The 24,898-nt window shown below is 39.3% G+C and overlaps 1 protein-coding gene across 3 annotated transcripts in view; it reads left to right on the forward strand.

The window, feature by feature from the left end:
• The first annotated feature begins 13,680 nt into the window (after positions 1-13,680).
• The window catches only part of LOC103619331 (plasminogen), a 24,487-nt gene continuing 13,269 nt past the window's right edge, over positions 13,681-24,898 (forward strand). For all 3 annotated transcript variants that reach the window (XM_008637860.2, XM_017739490.1, XM_017739491.1), the window contains exons 1-5: positions 13,681-13,790; positions 17,012-17,147; positions 19,505-19,611; positions 23,244-23,358; positions 24,208-24,347. In XM_008637860.2, the coding sequence (XP_008636082.1) occupies positions 13,742-13,790; positions 17,012-17,147; positions 19,505-19,611; positions 23,244-23,358; positions 24,208-24,347 (547 nt within the window). In that variant the 5' untranslated portion in view covers positions 13,681-13,741. The remainder of the gene's footprint in view (positions 13,791-17,011; positions 17,148-19,504; positions 19,612-23,243; positions 23,359-24,207; positions 24,348-24,898) is intronic.

Consider the following 24,898-nt stretch of genomic DNA (forward strand, 5'->3'; position numbering starts at 1 on the left):
GAAAGACGGTGAAAAGCATTAGAAACGGAAGCCGTCCCGCGGATACTTTATGGTCCATTAAAAAAAAAGTGTCAGAAGTACATATGAGCTCTCAGAGTTCAGACTGACAGAAGTTGCTGCCGGAAGAATAAAGTCTCTGTGTAGTGGGCTCTGTAGAGCTCAGGAGGGCAAGTGACAAGTGCTTGGAGTGCTCACAAGCTTTCTGCAAATAGCGGCACAAATGGATGTCCTCGAGCTATGCAGATACTGGAGAAACTTGTATTTGTTGCCTGATTTAGTAGTTGATTAAAGCGGTGTTGTGGGGGACTTTTTCCCCGTTAGGGATAATTACCTAATAAAGTTACCATTGTTGTAACGGAAAAACTGTATGTTCATTTCTTCTGTATAAAAACCGATTAAAACTGTAGATGCCAAGGGTACCTCATGCACTAGAAGGTTTGAGAAATTAATGCAAAGTTTTCGATGAACATGGTTAGTTTTTTTCAGAAGTAAAGTTGGGTAAAATTAGTCTTCCGTTGACAGCAATTTGCACAAACTAGAGGTGAGCAAATGCTTGTGATCCTGAGTTTGTGATGTAGTTCCCAAGCAGTGCATCCCTCAAATTCTGTCAATGAATTACACTGGCTTCTGAAAGAATGCACTTTCTGAAACCTGGCTTCCCTGTTCCTCAAGTGTTGTTAGTGCTAGATGGTACTGTCTGTTTTTGTACTTACCTGTCCTCTGCTTTCTCAAATGCTTACATGCACTCAAGTGATAGCTAGGGATATTTCTTTTTTCATAAGGTAGCTGTCCTGGATTGCCTTGGCATAACACAAACAAAAACCAACACCTCAGCATTCTTGTGCTTCTTTTTTATCTTTAGTGTGTCTCCATTTTTTTATCTCTCTGTTCTTCGTAGTACCCCAAACTCCATTAAATAATGGCCTTGAACAACCTGATCTCACCTGCAAGTTGGCCTTGCATTGAACAGGAGATTGGACCAGAAATCCAGATGTTCCTTCCTAACTAACTTCCTGGCAGCTGAGAGGCTCACTTATGGTAAACTGAAACCCAGTCATTTTTAATTATTGACGTAGAAAACAAATTTGATGTTGTCTGATTTGACCTGTCAGCAGCAGTAATGGGCTACAAAGCCACCTAAATAAGCCTGGCACGAGGCATCAAGGGGTTTTCTATTACTAGCACAAGCTTGTGTCAAGTTTCCAGGAACACCTGTTTCAAAAGAATGTCTTAAAGATTTCTGTGACCATTAGACCTTTGACAAGCACAAGGTATTTGTACAGTTTGAGATCTATCAGCAAGTAGTGCTCAGGCCCATTTTCCATGTCAGCAGAGAATACATCTGACCTCTTTAGCTGACTTGCTTAGTTGTGTTTTTGGGGGGTATAGACAGATGACACCCCTGCAGTTCTTACTCATAAATAATAGATAAAACCAGTAAGTCTATGTTAAATTTGTTACTTTCATCCTGGACTAGTTAAAAATCACTGTTCTGGAGTTAAGAGCGTTCCATACGGAAAGCTACTGTAAGCCGAGGTTTGATGTGCTGATCTGAAGAAGACTTTTTTGCCCCATGTTACTTCTTGTGAGCTCCTATGTCCTACAGTTCTTGTGATGTGCTTTGCATAGTGCATAAGGTGACCTGCTGATATGAAGCAGTTCCTGTGGCTGCTAGTCACACTTTCATTGCAGCTAAAGGTGTTGCAACGTGTATTCCTGTGTCAGTGCACATATCTGGTTTTTTCCATTTCCTGACACTGAAATTTTTTTAACAATATTTGGACTTTACTCATTATTGCAAAAGCAGTGGAAGTCAGGAGCAGCACCTAAAGAATCCAGGGGAACCTGTACAGCCCCCAAAATAACAGGGTGACTTTTGTCTGTACTTTGATGGCCTGTGGAACAGACCAAAGAAAAGAAAGCATACATCAACATCCTAAGCAGAGACAAGCGTGCAATTCCTATTCTTCTAGAAGAGGAAAAGCAAGAATTTTGAAAAAGATGGAACAGTAATTATGGATTCATGGAGTTTTTCAATGGATTGAAAATCATGTGCTCACTGTGTTTGCCTGATTTTTCAGTTGCAGGGGCTTGTATAGAGAAGGCTTTCCATTATCTTACATTTGGGAAGTAGAAAGGGGCGTGAACTAAGGTGGAATATTGTAGCATGCAGGTAAACAGTTTGTAGATATCAGATGCATTCTGAAAATCCCGCTGGAATTCCAGGATGATGAAGAATGGATCGAGCTTCTTGTCAGAGAAGCTGACATTCAACAGAAGGTAAAATGTGTCACATGCAGGGACAAGCTCTAGGTGTCACTCGAGGGTACAAAATAGGAACAAGATCTGGGGCTGGATAAGTCGGAGAGTTCTAAAGACACAGTGATGTTTTGGCAGAAGTTAATTGTTTAACTGATCAATGGGTTACTTTCTCTTGATAGCAAAATATAATCGGGTTTCTGGTATTTGGTATTCTGAGTAAACGATGTGAATGTTTGACAGTTTGAAGCTTGAGTTGGGGCAACTGAAAGAAGAATTTTAAATATATAATATTGATAAGAAAAAGAAGCATCAAAAAGTTGAAGTCAGTCATCAGTTCTTTTAATAATTAGAGACCAATTTTGCAAGATGTTCTACATCCTGTGATTATTGGATCTTGCATGCTAAATTTCTAGGGCTTTGAAAGCAAGTCATAAGGACTAGCAATGCTGGAAAGCTGGTGTGCCCCAAATATGTGGCTATTGGCAGTAAAAATGTCTGTACATGTTTATTTGGCAATCTGAATTTCTGTGGCAGCTTCTCAGAGATCTGAAAGTCTTTGAACTGAAAAGATTTTCATGTTATTTCAATCCTTGACTTGTCTCCTAGTCCTGAAGTGGGTGCCCTTAGTTCAGGGGGGGCACGTAAGCAATCCTTTCTCAGAAAAGAGTTTAAGAACGTTCTTTATCCTCATTGGCTTTGTTGAGCCATATTTACCTTCCCAAAGCTTTCTCCAGAGTAGGTACAAGACCAATTATGACCGTGGATTTTTTTTTTCTTGTGTATTATCAACTTCTTGTGGATGCCAGTTCTCCCAAAGCTAAAATTCTGAAATACAGAAAAGTTTTCTCACAGTCTACTATAGTTGTTACTTGTAGGTCAAAAGCAAAAAAGTCTTATATTAAAATTCAGCAAAACATTTAAAGAAACCTACTTTCTTTTTTCTTTTTTGGACATGTTTCCAGTTTAGGACTTTAAAATGGTTTAAGGAAATCAAGTCTTAGTCATCATATTAATGCAGAGACTTGAAGTAAGGCTGGAATTATGAAGTGACACAATCCTAGAGGTCTGGTATTAACAGGAAATGTAAGACTCCTAAATTTTTAATAAATAATTTTATTTTTCATTTTAAATGAGCTGGAGTTATTAGGAAAGTCACATGAACACTCCCTTGTATATATGTTCAATGTACTAGAATAGCTATTTATTTTGCAACATGAGGAAAAGAGGGTAAGCTCATTTGGTTGAACTGCCAGAAAACTAGGTTTCAGAAGCCATAGGTTCAAATTGTGTCCAGACAAGGAGGGTCATGAACCCGCTGAAGAAAAATTTTATTGTGTTTTCAGTATTAGTGTTTCTTGAGCAACATCTCCTGAGGTATAGCTAAATCTCTAGTGATATTTTTCCCGTCCTCAGAACAGGAATGCTAAGTCTTTTGAAAGCAGGTTATCGTTTGGAAAACGCTCATGTTCTCAGAAAGCTTCGGGAACTTCGCCACATGATGGCAGTGTCACAGCACGTGTCGTTGTGTCTAACTTTTCTGAAGTGTTCTGGAAGCGTTGGCTATTGGAGCTCGAATTTGTCTGTAACTACGTGCAGCATCGTTGCTTTTTAACTTCTCAAAGTACAGTTGTTCCCCTTGTATGGTTAGTGCATCTTTGCATATGTTTTGATTAAATTATTTTCCTTCCGTGCTGTTTATTAGCTATACAATAAACTTTAATAAAGAGTAACGGATCTCCTGAATATCCCTATTGTATCCTATGGTTAATAGTATTTTATTTGTAGAATAATTCCCACAATCTTTTTTTTTTTTTCAGAAAAGTATTTATTCTTGAAAATGTACTTGTTCTGTTTCAGAATGTAATTGTTGGTGTGGTTCATCAGGTATCCTTTCTTCTGAAGGGTTGGGTTTTTTATCAAGTCAGTTTGGAGACTGTAGTGCTTCAATAGATTCTTACAACTTTTTTTTCAAAGTCTTCAAGCCTACCTTTTTAAACATTATTGTTTATCTCTCTGAGGTATTTTATTCTTCAGTATTTTATTAAGGTTCATTTCTTTTTATCCTTCCACTGGTTTATTGAGTAAGAATCACTATTGTAAGCAAACAAGTGGCCATTTTTTTAACTTGGGGAATACTTTAATAGTTCTACTGCAAATACAGTGTTCACAAATCTTGTTCACAGTCTAGCATTAAAAATCAACCCTGTGCTGTCCTGCTGCCAAGCTCTCACTCCACCTGTGAATGAGAATACCCAGTTGTCTTTGACTGGCTTTTGCTGCAGCAGGAGGCAATTCCTCATCCCTGCAGCTTCCAGCAGTGATGCTGGTATGTGCCCTCATTTAGTCCCAACTCCCACATGGACACTTGGCCTTGCTGGGCTATATGCAAGAGATGCCCTTCCCACCCATTTGCCAGACCCACGTTTTTAATAATCCACCTGTAAAACAAAGCCAAGGATTCTTCTTTGTATGTGCACCCATAGAATAGGAAAAAAGTAAAAGAAGAAACCATGTCCCTTTCTCTGAGTTTTACTATAAAGTGTCCACAGAGGTTGCTGTACTTCCTTTCCTTTCTCATGTCATTTAGCAACAAAATTGATGCTGTGAAAAGAAATATTCGAATAGTCACTCTAATATTGGTGTAAATCATCAGCATTATAAAGAAACACTTTTCTCCAGCACAGACAGTAATTACTGTCTTTCGTCTCACCTTTCTCCTCTCTCTTGCCTTGCAATTTTGTTGTTGTTGTTGTTGTTCAGCTTGCCACATGGTGGCAGCTACTTTCTATTTTCTGGTGATCACAGCAAAAAAAATGCTACGGGCTAGATTTCTTCTGAAGTCACTTAGGGTGGAAAAATCAACACACCATTCTTGCATTTAAGCAGTGGGAAAGAGAGCCCTGCCATGTCGTGCAGCTTGGTCACAAAATCAGCAGGGGAGGGGGAGCTGAGACAGAATCCCACATCTAAATAAATTATATTTTGGGAAAACTCAACCTTGGTTTCACAAAATCTTGCTTGTCTGGAAAACACCTTAAGTTTGAAAGAGTTCAAATCAATGTAAATCTAGGCTAACTCTCCTGCAGGGAAGTGGAGAAAGAAGCACCCACAGGTTAGTCAAGCCTCTGAGAGCCGTGGAATGTGGCCTGGGTGCCGTCCAGAGCAATGGAAAAGGACTGCCACTGGAAGTGTCAGGAAAGTCTGGGTTAGTCCTTCAAGCAGTACTCCAGTGACCAAAGGAAACTGGTGAGTGGGGCATGTTCCAGCAGCAACAAAAATGAACAGAAACACACCTGACCCATAGACTCCCAGTCAGTTACCAAAGCTAATTCCAGAATTTTTAGCTGTTGTTCTAGTTTTCTGTGTATCACATAAAAACATACCACTTCCAAACAGAATATGTATTGACCTACATATGAAAGAAATGTACACCTGCCCGTTAGAAATGGACCTCTAAATCTGAAGAAGGATATCTATATTTTTTTAGTCTTCCTGTTGGATGCCTGATTTAAAGTATATTATAAATCTATATCTAGTATTTAGGTATTTTATTATTGCTATAAAGAAGCCTACAGAGAGCAGGCTCTGCAAAAACTCGTTTTGGGATTTTTAAAAAGCTACAGCTAAAAAAGAAATTAAATATTTGTAGACTCTCTGCTTACTCCTTGATAATCTCATTGATAATCTTCATCAATGATTTATGGCTTCCATTCTGATCCATTCATCAATTTCTTTTGCTCAGCATGATATTGTTTGAATAGCTCTTCTATAACTGTCTTTCTTGAAAGCATCTTTTCTTCGATTCCTTCCAAGTCCTGAGTATTTTTCCCCTCTCCAAGCTCCTGCTCTCCTTCCATTCACTCTGCCCTTAGTTCTGTATCCCCATCACAGCCATAAGAACAGGCTACCTTTTTTAAGTGTGTGGCCCTTTAGAAGTGTGTGGAGTTTCTCACACTGCCACAGACCCCTGTGGCCCTTTAGAAGTGTGTGGAGTTTCTCACACTGCCACAGACCCCTGTACTCTCACCCAGGGGAGCTGAAAATGGTGGTGGGTCCCTTCCACTTTTTTCTGTGTGGTCATCTGAACAGGCTGTTACAGGGGACCATGCTTCAGCCTACAGGCACTTCTGCAGCCTGCTCTTAGCATTTGCCTCACTAATCAACCAGTGAGACAAGGTCAGAGGAAAACCTGAAATGTGAACTCAAAACCAGCTCTCCTTGCTCAAGTACAGTACTCAGTGTGTCTCTCCCTAGTTCTTCTGTTGTACTGTAGCCCCAAAGACCTTTCTTGAGCTTCATGCTCAGTAAATTTGGATGCTTTCAGAACCTGTTGAGCACAACTTTTCCCAGAGCACACAAAAGGCTAGCTGCCATCTGGCACTTGCTTTCTATCCCCCATGTACTGTTGGCTTTGAAAGTTCTGCCAGTAGTGCTGTTCTTTAAAAAAACATTGGCACCAATTCTCTGTAATAACCGGCCAGACCCAAAAATTGTTCCTGTTTCTTTTGGTTCCTGTGAGACATTCTGCAGGTCCTGTTGGCGCTGTCTAATGGAAATTTCTGATATCTGATACTGTGTTTTGGTAGCAGATGCTGAACTGTGCCTGCTGGGCATCTGCCCCCCTAGGTGATGCTGTTGCCTGGAGAGGCTTTGCACAGTGTGCCTGTAAGGCACAGATCACAGCAGGACAGACGTGCAGCGTGCTGCCCATGGAACCCAACAACCCTGTGCGTTTGTCACTGAAATGCTGCTGCTGTTTCATGTAAACCAAAGGCTATTGTTCTTGATTTTAAAGTTTAAAAATGGCTACTCTCCTCAGAAACTTTTGTCTCTGTACCTCTCAATACTCTGGTTAGATTTGGGGTGCCCATCAGTATAACAATTTTTCATGTTATTATGCATCACATTTGGAAATCAGGTTTCTTCCAGAGAAATCCATGTGACTGATTACAGTCCATCCTTGTGCTACAAGATGTTCTCAGAAGCTAGAGACTGTCAGACCTTCACTTTGCAATATTCTGTGAATCTTCTTTGACTTCATTCCACAGTGTTTTGAGTCTTTTCTATGTGTCATTTTGTGACTTGGGATATTTTTTTAGCTTTTGTGCGAATACAGTCTGAAAATCTTGCATTATTTTCTCCAGCTTAGAAAACAGCTGCAGTTTTATCTGTTCTTTTGCAGCATGGGAATTCTTGATTTACTATGTCATCTGTCCTAGTTCTGGCACCTAGTGATACTTCTGGCAAGGTTTCCTGCATTTTCCAGTCTTTGGATGTGCCTAAATAATAAATCTTTTTTCATATTTACAGTTGACTACTAGGACTGTGCCATTACTACTAGGAGTGTGTCAATACATTGACATAGAATGTAGGAGCTTGGACCCTGATTCTGATGATAACACCAGCACTTTGTCATAGGATGGGACTCTGCACACAATTGTGAATCCTTGGCACACAATTACCATCCTCCTCATTTCATCTGTCTGGGTCTGCTTCGGTGATCTGTATGTCCCTATTCTGCCACATTTTTAAATGTAGTACCACTGGATTTTTTCTTGTTTTCCTGTCTCTTAAGCCTGTAGACAACTGCAACACTCCAGAGCTTTCTGAGTGTTAGAAAAACATTTTTTTTCAAGAAGGTGTCTTACACAGGATGTCAGAAGACTAATGGGTAGTTTGTAAATAGGGAAGGTGCTGCAGAGTTTGAGAAACAAGTTTGGAAAAAGTTATTAAGGTAATTCCAGTTGCTGACAGCATCATCCATTTAAGTTTTTATCCCACTTTCATCCACCTTCCACCCCCCTGTTTGTGATGACTCTTATATTTCTGCACTTTCTATGACAAAAATAGAACATGATATGCTACAGCCTTTGGGACACACAACACATGTAAATGGCATATCTTTCAGAAATTTACTTTGAATTAAAATATAATAGGAGAAAATGATAAAGATGACATGCAAATTTTCCATTATTCCTAATGCAAAATTTTCTGATCTCAACTTTGGAGTTTACATGAGAGTCAGGGAAAAAAGAACCAAGCAACATTTCCAATGTTGTCTTCAGCAATTGCAAGCTGTGGAATATAATGACAAGGTCTTTTTGCATAGAGACATAAAAATTAGTAAAAAATAGAGGAGTTTTATACAACATCCTTTAAACTGGAATGTCATAAACAGTTTGATTAACTGTTTGTAAACAAAGATGTTATAGTAGGTTCTATAAACACATTCACACATATGCACACACACACGCAATTTGTCAAAATATTAAACTAAACCTGAAGGTAATATTCTCACCTTGCTGACATATTGTTGAAAACCTCACTGATTCAAGTGTCTTGAATTGATCCCATTCCACACAGCCCTGAATGGAGTATTAGCATCATTTGCTGCCTTACCCTTTTAACACTTACTTTCAATAAAATTAAACTGGTTAGAACATCCCTCCTTTATGCAAGTTAATGAGCCAAGAGCAAGCATGGAAATGAACCTATATGTAAGTGACAAGCAGAAAATGCACTTGGAAATTTCAAGATACCCTTTTTGTGGGAAATGGAGGTGGCTTGTCCCTCTTTTCTGAAACTGTCACAGAAGTAAGGAACTATAAACATTCATTTTATTTCAATGACATTTCTACACAGTTGATTTCATCACTAGCTGGAACCATCAAAGCACGGCAGCACTGATCATTGTATATAACTGCCTAGGTGAGTAGAAATAGTCCAGAACAGCACCTTACAAATAGCAGACATTTGCAGGGGTCTTTGGAAGCACTTGGACAACTGTTGGGTAAAATGCAAAATCTCTCCACAGAGTCTCTCCTTGGCTTTTCTAACCATAAGTGGAATAATGGTTATGCTTCTTTTCTTCATTTTCTCTTCCACATTCTGCTGCCAATTTGCCCTTACCCTCATCCAAGGACTCACCATTAACTCTAAACATTTTGAACAGAGTGGTCAAAGGGTTAAGTTGCACCATTAGGTGTGACAGGAAGGACTGATAAGAGTTCAACAACCCTCCATCTGCATGGGCTCCAGAACAGAGCTCACGGCTGAGTCCCATGACTTGGAACAGCAGAGACAGGAACTGCTCGCCTGCTAAACACAAAAATGACCTGGCCCCTACCAGTCTTTGAGGAGCCTGAACACAAACAGATTCTCACTTTCTTACGGACTCTTCCAAGAAGAACACAGAACTAAAAAGAAAATCAGACATACAGGTTGCATTTCAGGCCCTATTACGTGCTGCTTCTCTGTGTTGTGAAGCCGCACATGCAAATGGCAGGTAGCACTCTTTAGACAGGGTGATGACAGCAGTATAGCAGGAGAATAACAAAATCAAGAAAGGACAATTATGGGTGTGGAACACGTGCTCCCCCTAACAGAAACGTGGAGTAGGCTACAGGAGATCACCACAGCAGTTTTGCTGTACCGCTTCCCAAAGCAGTGCTAGTGCTGAATGTTACGTGCTGGGGCACTCAAGCAGGACTCAGAGCTGCACACACAGGGTCACTCTGCTGTCCACAGTCCTTTAGTGTAGCTGTGGTTTCTCTGATATTCTCTGTCTAGGAAATGAAGAATTATTTTACCCTCTTGTCTAGCAGCGACATGATGCAGTTGTCACTTATGTACAAAGACTTGTAGCACACAGTGTGCTAAGTGCTGGCTGTCAGATTCTCTATGGCTTTAATGCTCTCCACACCTCTGTTAAAGGCAATTGCACAGTCTCTGTATTTCCAGACACTTTTTCAGCAATGTAGAAACCTCAGTAATTCTTTAGCTCATTCTGCTGTAAAGATGACACTCAGTTTGCTCGCTTCCTAACTTCTCCTCATTTGTCTGCCTTTATTCTGCTGGTTTCTTACATTTGGCAGCAGCCAGAACAAAAGAACATTTCAAAGGCAGAAGCTTTCACTACTGGAAAAACATCCTCTTTGCATCTCCTTATTGTCACTTTCCTTTCCTTGGATCCATTAGCATCTGTGGCCACAAGTCGCAGAGATGAATTTATCTACCAGATCTTCTGCCCTCTGTGTTCTTTCAAGTGCAGAGCAGGGACAGAATTTATTTTTAACTTGGCTACCTTTCCCTCTCCCAAACTTCTCCCTACCTTACATTCAGCAGCTCCTGATGTTAGAAGCCATCCACATTGTCCATCTGGGGTTGCTGCCCAAAGTTCCCTCTCGCTCTGGGAATCAGGGCTATGTAACTTACTTTTTCTGGTTGTGTTTGAAAAGAAAGTAAAAATGCCTTCCTTGTTTCCCAGCTGTGCATGGCTCTATGTCATGGCATTCTTTGGAGCAACTACACAAACTCCTTTTCTTCATGCTTGCCCCAGTCTTGTGGATGTGCAATGCCTTAGAGATGCCTTTTGAAATTTTCCCTTCCTTTGAGGATATTCAAAGAGAACTAAAACTTTCCTTTGGTCCTTTCCTCTTAGCAAGTAAGTGATATCTAAGTGTCTGTTTTCTGACAATTTCTTGTTCTGAAATTTAGAGAATTTATGTTTAAGTGAATTTATGTGCTCTGTGCTCTGACATTGTTTGCAATTTCTTTTGGGGGGGGGGCAGTATTTTTCTGAACTTACAGTAAACCCAATTTCAAGGGTCAACTTCTATTTAAAAAGCCTCCTACTGTTGTTTATATTTTAACCACTGTGCTAACAAATGTACCCTGACTCTGAAATAAGATCTGATAAACTTCCACCTATGGGTTGGCCTCACAGTGATCAAATAAATGAGAACAAACACCACAAGACCAGAACTGGGGAAAGATTTAGATACAGTGTGTATCTGTGAGGGAAAAGAGGAAGGAAGGAAAGGCACAAAAGGATAAACCAACAGTTTACAAGAGATCCTTTCAAACAGAATGCCTTCACGGGTCACATCCTTGTCACAAGACAACAGTGAGGAGTGCCAGTGTGGCAGATGAAAGACACCTCTGTTTTGTCATTTTCTTGTGGAAAAACTTACAGAATGACTGGTTTTGTACCAGGAGCAATTGCTGATAATATTGTCAAGTCCAGTTTTCCAGGATCAGATCCATTTAGGCAGAGATAATAAGATTTCTTCAAATCTGCCTTGCCATCTTTGAATGAAATGACAATATGAGTGTTCTTTCCTTTCTTCAGAGCATCCGCACCAATGTAGGTGCATTTAAATCAGATTTGAGGCAATGAGATTGAGAGAAGAACCAGAACCAAGCCTAAAAGTGGCAACAACTATCGACTATAAGGAAGGAGTATAGATTCTGAAGGAGTATATGTAGACTTTTAACATGAGGAAAGCTTGCAGAAGAGTTTGCTTGTGTGATGCATGCAAATTTTCCCAAACTGTCCTGGACATGTGTTAACAAACCTTTGGCTACCACGATTAGCTTCTTTGGTTTTGAGAACCAGTAGGAAGAGCTAATCTGATTAAAATCTCTGACGTGTAGTGTTTATTGATGGGTTTTACAAACTCAGTTAAGACTCACAGCCTTTCAAACCTCTCCATGCAGCAGAAAAAGCTGCACTCACCCACTTCTGCAGCTTTTTTTCTTAGATTTTTACCACGAGATGTGCACCATAACACAGTAACCCAATGACTACCTCAGTGGAAATGGGGGATACAGAAAAATGGGGGATACAGAAAAATGGGGAAGGTGCCAAAGATGCTGGGGAGGGCAGGGCTGAGCAGAAAAGAGGTTTTGCATTGGAGTAAGGAAAAAAACCCACTATCAGATAATATCTGATGGGAAGGAGGCACAGGGATTGGTGAGCAGGTGCTGTTTGTGGCCAGGGAGTCAGGGGGTATAGAGCAGGAGAGAGAGAAACCAGGATCTGGAGCAAGAATTGCAAATGGATTTAAGATTGATTAAAATATGTGAGGCTAAACCAGGATTGAATATTTCTCAAAAGCCTGCTTGCTAGTAAAGCCTACTTGGTTTTAAAGCCTACTGCTCCTTTGTTTTACCCTTCTTTCCCAATGAGTAACTGTTCCTAAAACCTGATAAGCCCGATCCCACATATTATTGCACTATATCTTGACCCATTCTCCCTGTCACCCTTCAAATGTTTCCCTGAGCTGAGTTCAGCTCCAATCAGCTCCTCTCCCTAGCCCATCTACTTTGCTTCCCTGGACTAACATCAGTGGTATCCCAAGCCTCTACAGATATCCCATGCTTTGCTGTTGTTCACAAGTTGCATTAAAACAGATTCAAGCACAGAAAACAACCAAATAACATAGTGTTATACTACCCTACAAGAGAAAAATAGCATAGGACCAGAGGCAGGATCAGCTTTAAAATTTTCACATAATCAGTAAAATAGAAGCTAAGCTGCTGCTCATGCTAGAATGCCTCTCTCACATATTTACTCCTGCACTCCTAGCTTTATCCCAAGCCCTCAGTACAATGGAACTTCTACTTAAAGCAAGCAGGATGATGTAGAAGTGGATAGCCTCATTAGTTTTTAGAAGCAACTCATGATTCTGTAAACTTGTGGCCTTCAATTGCAGAGGACTGAATTGCATGATCCAGCAGTGTCCATTCAAGTCCGTTCTCCCCATCCAAATATTCATCCTGCTCCTGCCTCTGGTGAGTCACTAGCACATGTGATTCAGTAAGTTGTTTTGAAGCAACACCAGAGAGTTTACATGCAAGAGAAGCCATGAAATGGTGCTTCAGTGCAACTTTTCTGAGGTAAAGGCTGCTTGGGAAATGCAGAGTGAGCTGATGTTGAAATCAGGATAACACACAGCAGAGCAAAGTCTGACACCCTCACTGGATGAGTTTGTGTATGCAGTGTGAGGTTAAATGTCTGGTGAGGAAGAACACTAAATTGCTACCTATGGTTCTTAAACCTAATGTTTAAGGTTTAAAGTAGCCTCTTAAATCTAAAATTTAAATGAAATTAAAATTAAGTCCTACTCCCAAATAGAGGGGAAAAAAGGGAATCTCTAGGTCAAGGAGACAGCAGAAAAGGAATTCTTTAATAAAGAAGTAAGATTAAACTATTTTACAGAGTTAATATTATCTGAATCTTATAATCATGCTTACCATGAGATTAAATAGAAGTCGCTCCTTATAAATCAATACAGGTATTCATGGCTGAATTTACTATTGGGACTCTAGTGTCAAGAGATATTCAGATCCTGGACACATGATTTCCCATGCTTTCCAGCAACACTATTCCTGTCTTTCCTCTCTTTTCTCTCTCTAGAGAAAGACCTAACCATTTTAGAACAAAACACATCCTGTAAAACAAGAAAGTGCCTTCACATTTAATAGCATCCAGTAGAAATGATTGAATCTGATTTGGTAATCCATCCAATTCAAGGTTGTTTGAATGGCCCCACCACAGCAAGGGGGGAACAGCATGGGAGAATGATTAACTTAATCCTCCTGCCTTGTTTGTTTGATGCTGCCTCACTCCAGTGCGAGTCAATAAAACTTTGAGCACCGACACACACAACTTCCAGCACCCCCCGGCTGGGCCAGAATGGGGATTAGCAAAGCTGCCTTTCTCCTTCTGTTCTTTCTCAGCTCAGGTAAGAGTCCTTTGCCTTCTTCTTGCCTAGGTCAGACTGGGGCCAAACACTTACAAGCTCCATGTGGTGAAGGTAGGTCCCCAAATCCCTGCGTCACAACTTCCCGGGACGATGATGGATTTGGGGCTTGCTCGCCAGCAAGAGCTGCTGCTGAATGGAGGGAGGGCAGTGCTTGCTCCAGGGTTGTGTTCATTAGAGACACCAGAAAAGCAGCAGCCTTGGTGTCTGCATGGGCACCTAATGGCTCCCAGCAAACATTTCCCATGGCCAGAGATGGGGGGACCCTTGGGAAGCTGCCTGTCAAAGGCTTGTACAAAGGCATGGCTCTCTCTGGTTTCAGCGGCCTTTTATCTTAGGTTTGGGGATTTTTTTCTATGTTACTGCCAGCTACTGTGATCCTTATTTTGATTGCTTTAAAATTTGTTAATGCTTGTGCAAAACAGAATACAAAGGAAGGGAAAGCTTGTTCTACACACTGCAGTTTCAGTCTTTTTCATAACCACAAGTAGGTTTTTCATTCCATGTGATAGGGAGACCAAATCTGATCAGCGTTAGTTTCTGCAATATTTTTGGTATGAAAAGATATTTTTGTGGAAGACGGTGCAAAAAAATTTTTAACCCATAAGAACTGAATAGGATTCTTTAGATATATTTGTATGGGTTTCATATATATGAGTATTATCTGTCCTAAAAACCTTAAAGTCCAATGAACTATGAGATTCAGACCACACATCTTCTTGCAGCCGTCTGTATAACCTCACAGTATGCTATGATTGCAGTAAAAAACACACTTATGAGTGTGCTAATGCATATATAAAGATGCAATAAAATAAACATTTTACATGTGTAGTTTTAAAACATAAAAATGAAGTTAGGAAAAGTATGGGTAGATTTTAGCTGGAAATATTAGAGACATGCCCCAGCATAAAAAAACCCCTGTTATTTAATGCTAAGAATTTTTATCCTAGTTTAAATTCTAGTTTTTAAGCATTGTTTTTGCAAATGAACAGCCTCAGTCAAATCAAATACCTTTCTCAATTAAGTAAGGATTTTATATGGAGGAGAAAAATATACTATTTGGGCTTTTATCTGAAATACTATACTTTTGTTTGCAAATCCTTTATCAAATGGTGGTAAATATTCGCATTTCTGAATAAGATAGTTATACATCTTTCTGCGACTGTAAAATACCATAGATATAGGGAAAATGGTAGCTAGAAAATTTACTGCATTTTTATTCCGATTGCATATTTTCCTTTCTTATTTCTTAAAGTATTATGCCATGCCACATAAATAGAACAGAAAAGGGGGAAAATATTTTTATGACCCAGGTTAATTATGACCCTGTCAATATTTCTAAAATAAAATGATGTAATATTAATGACGATATTATTGCAAAATGTCAAAACAGAACAGAATTAAGTTTGCATGGAAGCTGTACCATAGTAGGAATTCTTTACTTGTTTTTCTTTTCCTTGTGGAGAGCATTGCAGCATCCCTATGACATTGTCTTAACCTAGTTTAATGTTTTCTCTCAAAACTCATTTCTTCTCAATGTTTTTGTTTTGAAATAACTAGTGGAATCTGTGATTCCTCTGCCTGCCACATGAAATTTCATTGTATTTTTTTTCACTTATTCTTTTCTTTTCCAGCAGCTATCCTTTTCTTCCATGCATACTGTTAAAGTAACTGTCAACCCTTAGGGATGAACTCTTCCCTAGTCTACATGCAGAAAAACCCCTGCAGGAACTTCTCTGCTTTTGCAATTGTATGAGAGGAAGCACAATTTGGCTTTTATCCCTGTTTTATCATCTTCAACTTGTAGATGCAAAATGATCTTCAAGAAAATACCCGATGGCAGGCTGAGCTACCTCTCAGGTTATTAAATACCAGGATGCATAAGAGCCTGCTTTACACTAAAGAGAGTTACTCAGGAAAGGCAGGAGCTGTTGCCTTTCTCAGCTGGAAAGACACCACTGAACAACTCAGTGAAGCTCCCGGTCACAGGCCATGGGGCTGTGTGGGACAAGGAGGCTTTTTGTCCCTCCTGCTGGCATTGGGCCATGGCTGAGACAGAGAGGGGTCAGAGAAAGTGAAGAAGTTCCTCTCTGCAGCACGGCTGCTATTCCTGAGATGCCAGTCATGGTCTGGTTCATCCCCTGTCTGCCTTTTATTCAGCAATTGCATAAGGCCAGGCACAAAAACACAGAGCAGGACTGAGATGTCCTGCAATGACCAGGGGCCAGGGTGTCTGTTTGGGGTTGAAACCATACAGAACAGGTAGCTCCCAGAGCCAAATGTTCATCAGAAGAGTCATATGCTCCTCTGATAAAGAAACTGTAAAAATCACAGGACTTGTGCAACTCCATGACCCTGCAGCTAGAAGTCATGGAAGTCAGTGCTGTGCACTAATTCAGAGATTGCAGAGGAATCTGTAACAGGAAAATACTAAATGAAAAAGTCCTTTACAAGGAGGACTGTTCTTGAACATTTTTTGAGTTTACCATTAAACATAGCTGTACTTTGTAGTATCCTCTGTGTTTGACACGCAGCTGTAGCCCAGAGGTTGTTAGGTGAATTTATTTACCAGTTTAGTGTTGTGTGTTAATTCATTGCAATGGAGGGCAACAACTGCTACCTTGATTATTAAGTAAATTCAGTACAGGGTTATTACGAAAATGGCAAACTGAACATCTGACAACCCCAGTGACTGAGGATGGTTTGTTTCATGCAAGCATAGGAGCCTTTGAGAAGAGGTGGCTGATAAATATGAAGTCATTCCATGTGGATAGAGGAACAGCAATGGACAAACATTATTTCACATCTTTCTTGAGTCCCATCGGTCCCCTTTCTCCAAAGTATGCATAGCCAGTATTTTCTTTCTGAAACACCTCACTGTTTTTCCTCCTTGGGTTGTCTTCTGTGCTCCCATCACTTTATACCGTAGGTTTGTGTTACTTGTTATGACTTTCAGTATGATACAAAGCACTGTCTAAGCCATTTCTCTGTCCTGCCTTACACTGGGTTTTCAGTGATGCTACCTTTTATCATACCAGGAAGGCATTTCAGATTTACCCATATTTTGTCACCATTAACCCAATTATTGCAGCAATTAAATGATCATGTTACATGACTAGGTGATAAGGAATTTAACATGAGGGTTTCAAATAAATCAAATTGTCATTCCCATTTTCACTCCTTTTTCTCTCTTTTCCCTTTAGTGCAAGGAGGCATCCTAGACCGCTATGTGAGAACAGAGGGAGCTTGGTTGCTGAACCCAATGAAGCAGGCTTATAGAGCAAATAGTGAAGAAGAATGTGCGGAGAAATGTGAAAATGAGGAAAAGTTTGCTTGCAGGTAATTTTTTACTGGTTCCCACATGCATCTTTCCTTGCAAGTGATGGAAAAATATGCCTTTTTTATCAGCAGTCTGAACTTTCAAGTGTTTCCTTATGACTATGTGTGGGTTTGAGGTTTGCTGTAAAAACAAACAATGTGTAGAAACAGAATGCCTGGGACATATAGGTGAAGACAGAAGAAATAGAGAAATTAAGAAAGTTATGTTGAATTATTATTGAAAAAGTTTACAATATCTTGATGCACAGCTTGACACGCTGCAAACCAACTGAACATGGTTTTATCAAGACTCTTGCACTCCTGCAACAAGGAATCACAATTAATTTCTTGGGAATTTAGGACAGCAATAATGGCATTGCTTATGTTCATTGCATTGGCTATCTTGCGGATAAATCCATTATTCTGAATTTTACTAGAATTTGCACTTAGGTAATTTCTACTTACTCTGAGAAAGAGATGGCCACCTAAACCTCCATGATCCTAAACCCTACTTTCAGCCAAGCCCTCTCTCTGCACTTGCATTAACCAGGCTCAAGGGGCTAGAAAGCATGAAATGTGTTGATGAGTCTGTACCACTGTTCTTTGCTCAGGCTTCTGCCCCAGTGGAACCTACTGCTCTGAGCCTAGGGCTTCTGGATCTCCTGCACCAACGCCTCAGAGCCCATTGAGCTCCAGCAGTATAGCAGCAAACTGGGGCAGTGAGGAGAGAGGTCCCTTACTGTGGTGGGAGGCAATCTGCACACATGGGGCAGAGGGGTTTTCTCTTCCAGTCTTCAGAAGATCTTGATCTACCACTTCTGCAGCACACCTTTTGGAACTCAGCAGAGTGATTGTCTGCAGTGTTGATTCAAGTACTTGGTTCTACTTAATGCTTTTATTCAAGGCAGGGATACAGTGGTGCTGGCTTCTTAAATGTGTTTTGTAACTTTGTGTTTTAACTCAAAAGGGAAAATGGGACTTACTTTAAAAAGGTGTAACCCTGAAGGATTACAGGGGTTTGCTGAGAGTGTGAAGTACCACCAATTACCTTTGAGCCAGCTTCGCTCTGAAAACCACAAAGAGGGCAGAGCTTCAGTAGCATGTGGTTCAGGAGTGTAGGGAGGAAGGCAGAGAGGTCAAGTCTATATATTCAGATTATACATTTACAGTTTTCAGGGAATTAATGTTTCCTTTTGAGGCGTATTCAGACACTGTATCATTCCTTAGCCTCTGTCCTGGGGTCTAAGCCTACCATTACCTTTCACTGGAATAATATCAGTTATTAACATTAATTATGTGAGATCTATTACAATCAAGCTAGAACAGGTGCTATCTGGCAGGAAGGATCTGAGGAAAGAAAGGCAGAGCTCAAGACCAGGCCAGCACTGCAGCATCCTCACATTAACGCTTCAGACCAACCTGTTCGGATCAATACTTCAGACATGTTATCCCACCTTAGAGGTGGATTGGGCTGAGCTCCTTAGTTACTTCCCTACTTACAAATTTAACATTACTGACAGCTTAATTGGCTTAACTGGGGGCAGAAGCCCTGGTGTAGTTTTGGCCCAGGACAGGCAGCACTCTCCAGACCACTCATGGATATGGTTGCCAGCAATGAGTCCGGATGTGATCGTGCACCTTTAGGAAGAGGCTGTGTGAATTTACAAGCACAGGCCCACTGGGGCCATGCCACCTGGTCACAGGGCTGCAGAATATGCTTTGTCAGTATTTCCTTTCCTGGTGTGGATCTACCCACTGAATGCCATGCTGCTATTGCTCTTTTCCTAGTTCAGAAAAGCCAGCTGTAGGAATTGCTTAGCCTGTCAGAAGGTTTCCTTGGATGCTCTTGTAAAGGCTACACCATCTGCTTCAGTTTTGCAGCTTACAGTGTAGGCACTTGCTGAAAAGACAGAAGGCTGTGTCTTAAAAAGTGCTTGCACTGCTTCATGTACAAAGATGCAGAACAGTTACCACAAAATAATTTAAGGTCCTGGCCTGTGTTTTACCTGCTCCTTGCTAACTGCTGCATACTGTGGAATGTCCCACTCCTCGAATGACCACTAATATTTCTGAAATAAGATCAAGGTGCCTTGTGCATATATCCCCTTCAGCATGATCTCTTGAACGTCTAGCAGGTTATAAATCTTTTGTCCCTTGTTATAATTTGTTCTTGTTGCTCCATTTCAACCTAAGTTTGATATGAACGCTTAGAAGTGAAAATCACCACTGAAAATGTGAGCTCAGTTTCTCAGTCTTAAATATCACTGAACTGTAGTGCTTGATAAAATGACAACTGAATACTCAAAAATGTTTTCAGGAAAATAAGCATCTATCCAGCCATTGTTTCTTACATTGCTCTCTCCTTTTAATTTCAACAGGGCCTTCTTATTTACCAGTAAAGACCAACAGTGTTTAACATTGACTGAGAACACCAAAACAGCAATGATATTCAGAAGAGCAAATGCAGTTCTTTACGAAAAAAGAAGTATGTCTATGTCTTTTTTATATTATTGGACTGTGCTTCAGATAAAAAGGATCTATTTTTATAATATTTGTATATTGCTATATGATGTTTGTACTCTTCAGTTGGTGCCAATTGATGGCATTTTTATCCTATTCTTATTTTTATGGCATAATTAATTGACATGGTGAATTTTTGTATTCCCCTTTTGTACATATTTTATTTATTAATATTTTTGTAATAGATGAGGATTATTTGACAGAAATGGTCTCTAATTATTTCTGAAAATACAAAGTATGTCTCTGAGAAAGGGCAGCTATCCAATTTTTTATCCTGTTTCAAATATTATCACCTTATTGGTGATAATGGAAGGAAACAATTGGGTTTTAAGACTATTTTTGAACTACATTATCGAGCATGGAGCTCTTGCTATATACAGGAAAGAAGGAATGTGGTTTATTTTTTAATGTAACATAAATTTAATTGTCCTGTTCCCTGACTTTAGTAATATAGAAAAGAGAAAAGATCTCCTTAGGGATCATTCAGATAAAAGATAATGTGGTAAACTCTGAATAGAATTACTTCTGTTCTGTGTTAAATGACTTCATAAACACTGTCTTTGACCATTTGCTGAGTTTTAAGATTGAAAAAAATATTAATGCATTTGAAAATATTCAGAAATTGAAAACTATGTTATCTCAAGGCTTTGGTGTCCTTCAACAAAGAAAGGTGCATCAAAAGCTAAGATGAAGCAGGTTCTCAGCTGCTGAGAATCATGAAGTTGTTTTGATGGGCCAGTTTCCAAGCAAGAGGCAAGAATCATAATAACTTGACCGTAAATACCCATGAGCTCTGGAGAACTGCATCTTTACTTCTCTGTCGACCTGCCCTTATCCCTTCCTGTGGAATAGGACAATGCTGTGTCTATAGCAGCTGCAAGGAGATTTTAGATAAGTTGAACTACTAGCTGGATTGCAGCTGAACATCCAAATGAGATTTTGTTCAGACATTGTTAGGATATTAGGAAGTCATTTTCCACAGAAAGGTGGGTAAGCACTGGGCCACATTTCCCAGAGAGGCCGTGGAGCGTTCCCCTTGCAGATACTGACTGTACACAGCTCTGAGCAGTCTCATCCACCTTTGAACCTGAATGTGCTCTTTCTGGGGCTATGGACCAAAGACCACTGAGGGTCCTTTTCAACCTGATGTTTTCTGAAGCCTATGTCAAGCTGCATTTTTTCTGTAGGTAATTTAATGTTTAGAACATTAGCTCTTTTATTATACACAGAAGGAGGTGGGAATTTCCATAAATCACATCTAAGTAATGCTAAAAATTCTTCTGCAGTTCCTATGTAGAAGGAAAACTGAGTGAATCAATTAGCAACTAACAAAGCTAAAAGACTGAATGAGTTATATGTAAATAATCGTATTGGTTTTGCTTATGGTGATCAGGACCTAGACTGTGATTTTGGTTTATTTTTGAGTCATCCCTTGGATTTCCTGAGGGTAGAACCTGGTCCTGCAATACTCATTGAGGTTTTGTTACATCTTTTGAGGCCATAGGCATGCGTTTTAGTTTCTTGAAATAACAGACCCACACCACTAAAAGTGTGAAAAACTGTTGTTTGACATAACCAAAATTTCCAAAAATTGCACCTCTACCTACAGAAACCAAAAGACAGACCTTGGTATCGTAAACATCAAAAACACAGCCTATTGTGTATGTGTCAGAAGGTTTCTGTGTTGTTCATCTTTTTATTTGCAGTAATTTTTTCAGTCAATGCAATTACTCAATGAGACCTAGTTGCTTTTTATCCTTGCATTCAAAGAAAGGGATGAAAATTAGTACAAAACAGACAGTTTCAGAAGTTATTTTTTGTATACTATGTGCTATAAAAGAGAAGGTTAATGTTCTCTGACTTATAGTAAAAGTAATAAGAATTAAAGTCGCATTTGGGAATTGTTACCTACATATCTGTTTGGAAATAGTTAATCCCAGGGACACGGGTTGAGTTTGGGGATCAAAGTTAGTCATTTGTCATCAGAAAGAAAAAGCCCTAAAGGTTATATAAACGGTCAAAAGTTTACACAAACAAAAAGAGTCAGCACTTGACTGATTCAATGTTCAGTAATTGAGGGGTTTAATGTTATTTTATTGCGAAATTGTTTGAGGGATCCAAATGGCTTCCAGCTAAAGTTTCTAGAGTAAACTCTATACATACACTGAAATAAAAGCATGCCTAAAGGTACATCTGTGAATTCAGGTCTAAACTATCAGCCCTCAGAAAAGCTGAACCATACTTTGGATTCAAGTACTTTGGATTCTCACTTTGGGCAAGACAGATCTGTGTAAAATGGCATTATTTCTCCAGGTTTCTCTTAATCTTCTGCTTGTATGTCAGCTTTGTTACAACTTTGGTGCTGAGAAAAACTATCAAAACTGCATCTCTACAAGTACTCGGTTTGGACACTACTTAAAGACACTGAGACAAACAAGCTCACAACCTAAAAGAGAGATTGCTTCTCTAGGGAAATGTTAAATGAGTTTCCTACTTAGTTTTCAAGACAGAGGACACGTTGCCTGACAGTGACTGTCCCTGAACTGCAGACACAGAAGCTCTGAGGGAATATGCCAAGATCTGAGTTCCTTCAGCTGTGCCTTGGAAGAGATGCCCCTTGCAAGCCATCTCTGCCCTTGCAGTCACAAGTTCTGTGCTGGGAAGGGTGATTGCCCAGGTCTGCTAGGAAATCTTAGGGGCTTCAGTGGGGTTATGGTTGCTCCCACCTCCTGGGAAAAAAAATTGCAACACTGAGCTTTCAGTTCTCCTTTAATTTAATTATTATTCATTTAAAACAATTTTATGTTTTAAGCTTACTAACCCCAGATTTCATCAGCATTAAAATTAAAATCCTTTGTCTTATACAGAGACAGGATTTAATCGCTAATTCATTCAGTCCTTATTTTTCTATTATTCATGGAAGTACTATTAAGTTCCAAAATATAAGAGTGCAAAGATATATATAATATACACATTCAACCAAATATCCATTTTATTTTGAACAGCAAAAAATCATTGTTTCATCATATCATAAATTAATTAAATCTCATTCATTACATGGTGAACTTTAATGAAAAAATGTCATCGGAATTTAAATGAACTTTAAAAAATGGCTTATTTAAACTGGTAAAATAGTCTGTGCATCTGTGAAACTGTCTTCTTGTCTTCAACTGAATTCAGGGACTGTCTTTAAAGATTTAAAGTATTACTGTGCATAACTATAATAATGTCATAGGAAGTAAGAAAAAGAGAATGTGTTTCTATTTTGCTATAGTATCTATGTAAATGTTAAAAGCATATTTTATTATTTAAATCTACCATGGTGTGTTCCCAAAATAACTAGATCGTGTTACACTTACTTGTCTGGAATTCTGGTGTGGAACTTTTTTTTCTTTCACATACATTTTTCAGTCCTAATTAAGTCAACTTAGACATCAGCTAAGTAGTAGGTTTTTACAATGTGAACTGTCTAGCTTTGAGAACATAAGAAAGTCAAAATATGATCAAATATATTTAAGTGTGTTAGTATGAAAATGGATTTTGTACATGTTAGAATCCAATCAATATGTCATGATACTGATTAAGCACATATTTCAGTTTATCTTCTAGAATGCAAGGAGGGAAAAGGAGTGGATTACAGAGGAACAGAAGCCAGGACTCAGAAAGGTGTGAAGTGCCAGAAGTGGGCTGATAATGACCCACATAAACCAAAGTAAGTATCTGTTTATATGTTTTTCTGAAATTTTGTCAAGCCATACATATAGGCTAATTAGTCTTGTAAGCAACTTGTTTGGTGTTAAAAGTCTTCTAATAAATTATTTTTCTACACCTATCTAAAATAATATCATTCTCTAATCTCAGTTGTAATTCAGAGACCTCCAAGTGGTGCTCTCCAAGTGAGACTATGATTAATAGAGACATTGTAAGCCTTGGCAGCCCCATTTAAATTTTATGCTCTTTACATGAGCAAAGCACTAGACAGGGACACCTCTGGTTCTTCTGAAATCAGATTTTTTCAGTAATCTCACCAGAGCAAGAACTTCTCTTGGCCAAAGGTGTAACATGTGGCAGATGAGATAGATGTGCTTCATTTTATCAGTGAATCCACAATTAACAAGGCAGTATTTCTTGTATTTAATAAAAAATACCTGACTCGGTTTATTTAGTAACATTCTGTTCAAAAGTTATAGCATTCAGGTTACAGAGGACTCTCACATTTCAGCAAGTATGTTCTCATTGCATCTCCCAGGGAACACATCCAGAGGAAAACAGTTCACTACAGGCTACACGGTACCTTGACTGAGCAATAACTGCTGGAAACCAATAACTAAAGTAAATGCAAGTATTAAAGGCATGACTGGCCTTAGAGGCACCATACTTCCTGAAGTCTATCGCTGCAGCACTTCTAATGTTTCAGCAATGGCACACAGTAACAGTTAGGAGCCCTCTAAAGACCAACATCTACAAAATGGTCCTCAGATAAAGATTTCATTCTTAGAGTCCTCGTCTGAACAGCTGGGACACTTCCCTTATTCTGTAATCCCATTTAATTCTGTTGCAGTTACACACCTGAAAAGTATCCCAATGCAGGACTGGAGGAAAACTACTGCAGAAATCCTGACGAGGATGAAAAGGGACCCTGGTGTTACACAACAGATCCTGATACCAGATTTGACTACTGTAACATCCCTGAGTGTGAAGGTCAGGATACACATACCGACTTCTTTTCTGTTTTTGCAAGATGTGTTCAAGAATGTGAAGTTATTCAGATACTTTTATTTTCAATTGAGCATTTGTTTCAAACTTGAATTTAGTTCAACATGAAACTTTCCAAAACATTTTCAACATCAGCAAGGAAGATATCAAAAGACCCTGAAAACAGCTGTACAAAGTCTTTTATTCTCCCTAGATAAAACATGACATATGGGTGTATTCACATATCTTAAACTTAGAATTGAACCAAATGACAGTTGCTAGTGCAAAACTCAATAAAATGTGACAGCAGCAAAGCACAGGTTTTAAATTATATCTTAATAGATTCAATTTAGCTCTTTTAAAACCTGTCGTCTATAATGTTGATTTGCGTTTTTTAATGGAATACTAGAAATGTTATCAACTAGTTAAAGTCATCTCACCAAGGAAAATAAGCTTTTGCTTTGCCAAAAAAATGACTGTACTTCAGCCTTGTGCTCTGATCAGGCTCTGGAGCTTCATGTGAGATGAAGTGTTTGGGAGTGTTTATGGAGCGGTTC

Source organism: Corvus brachyrhynchos, unplaced genomic scaffold (genome assembly GCF_000691975.1).
Source record: "Corvus brachyrhynchos isolate BGI_N302 unplaced genomic scaffold, ASM69197v1 scaffold14, whole genome shotgun sequence".
Taxonomy (NCBI): domain Eukaryota; kingdom Metazoa; phylum Chordata; class Aves; order Passeriformes; family Corvidae; genus Corvus; species Corvus brachyrhynchos.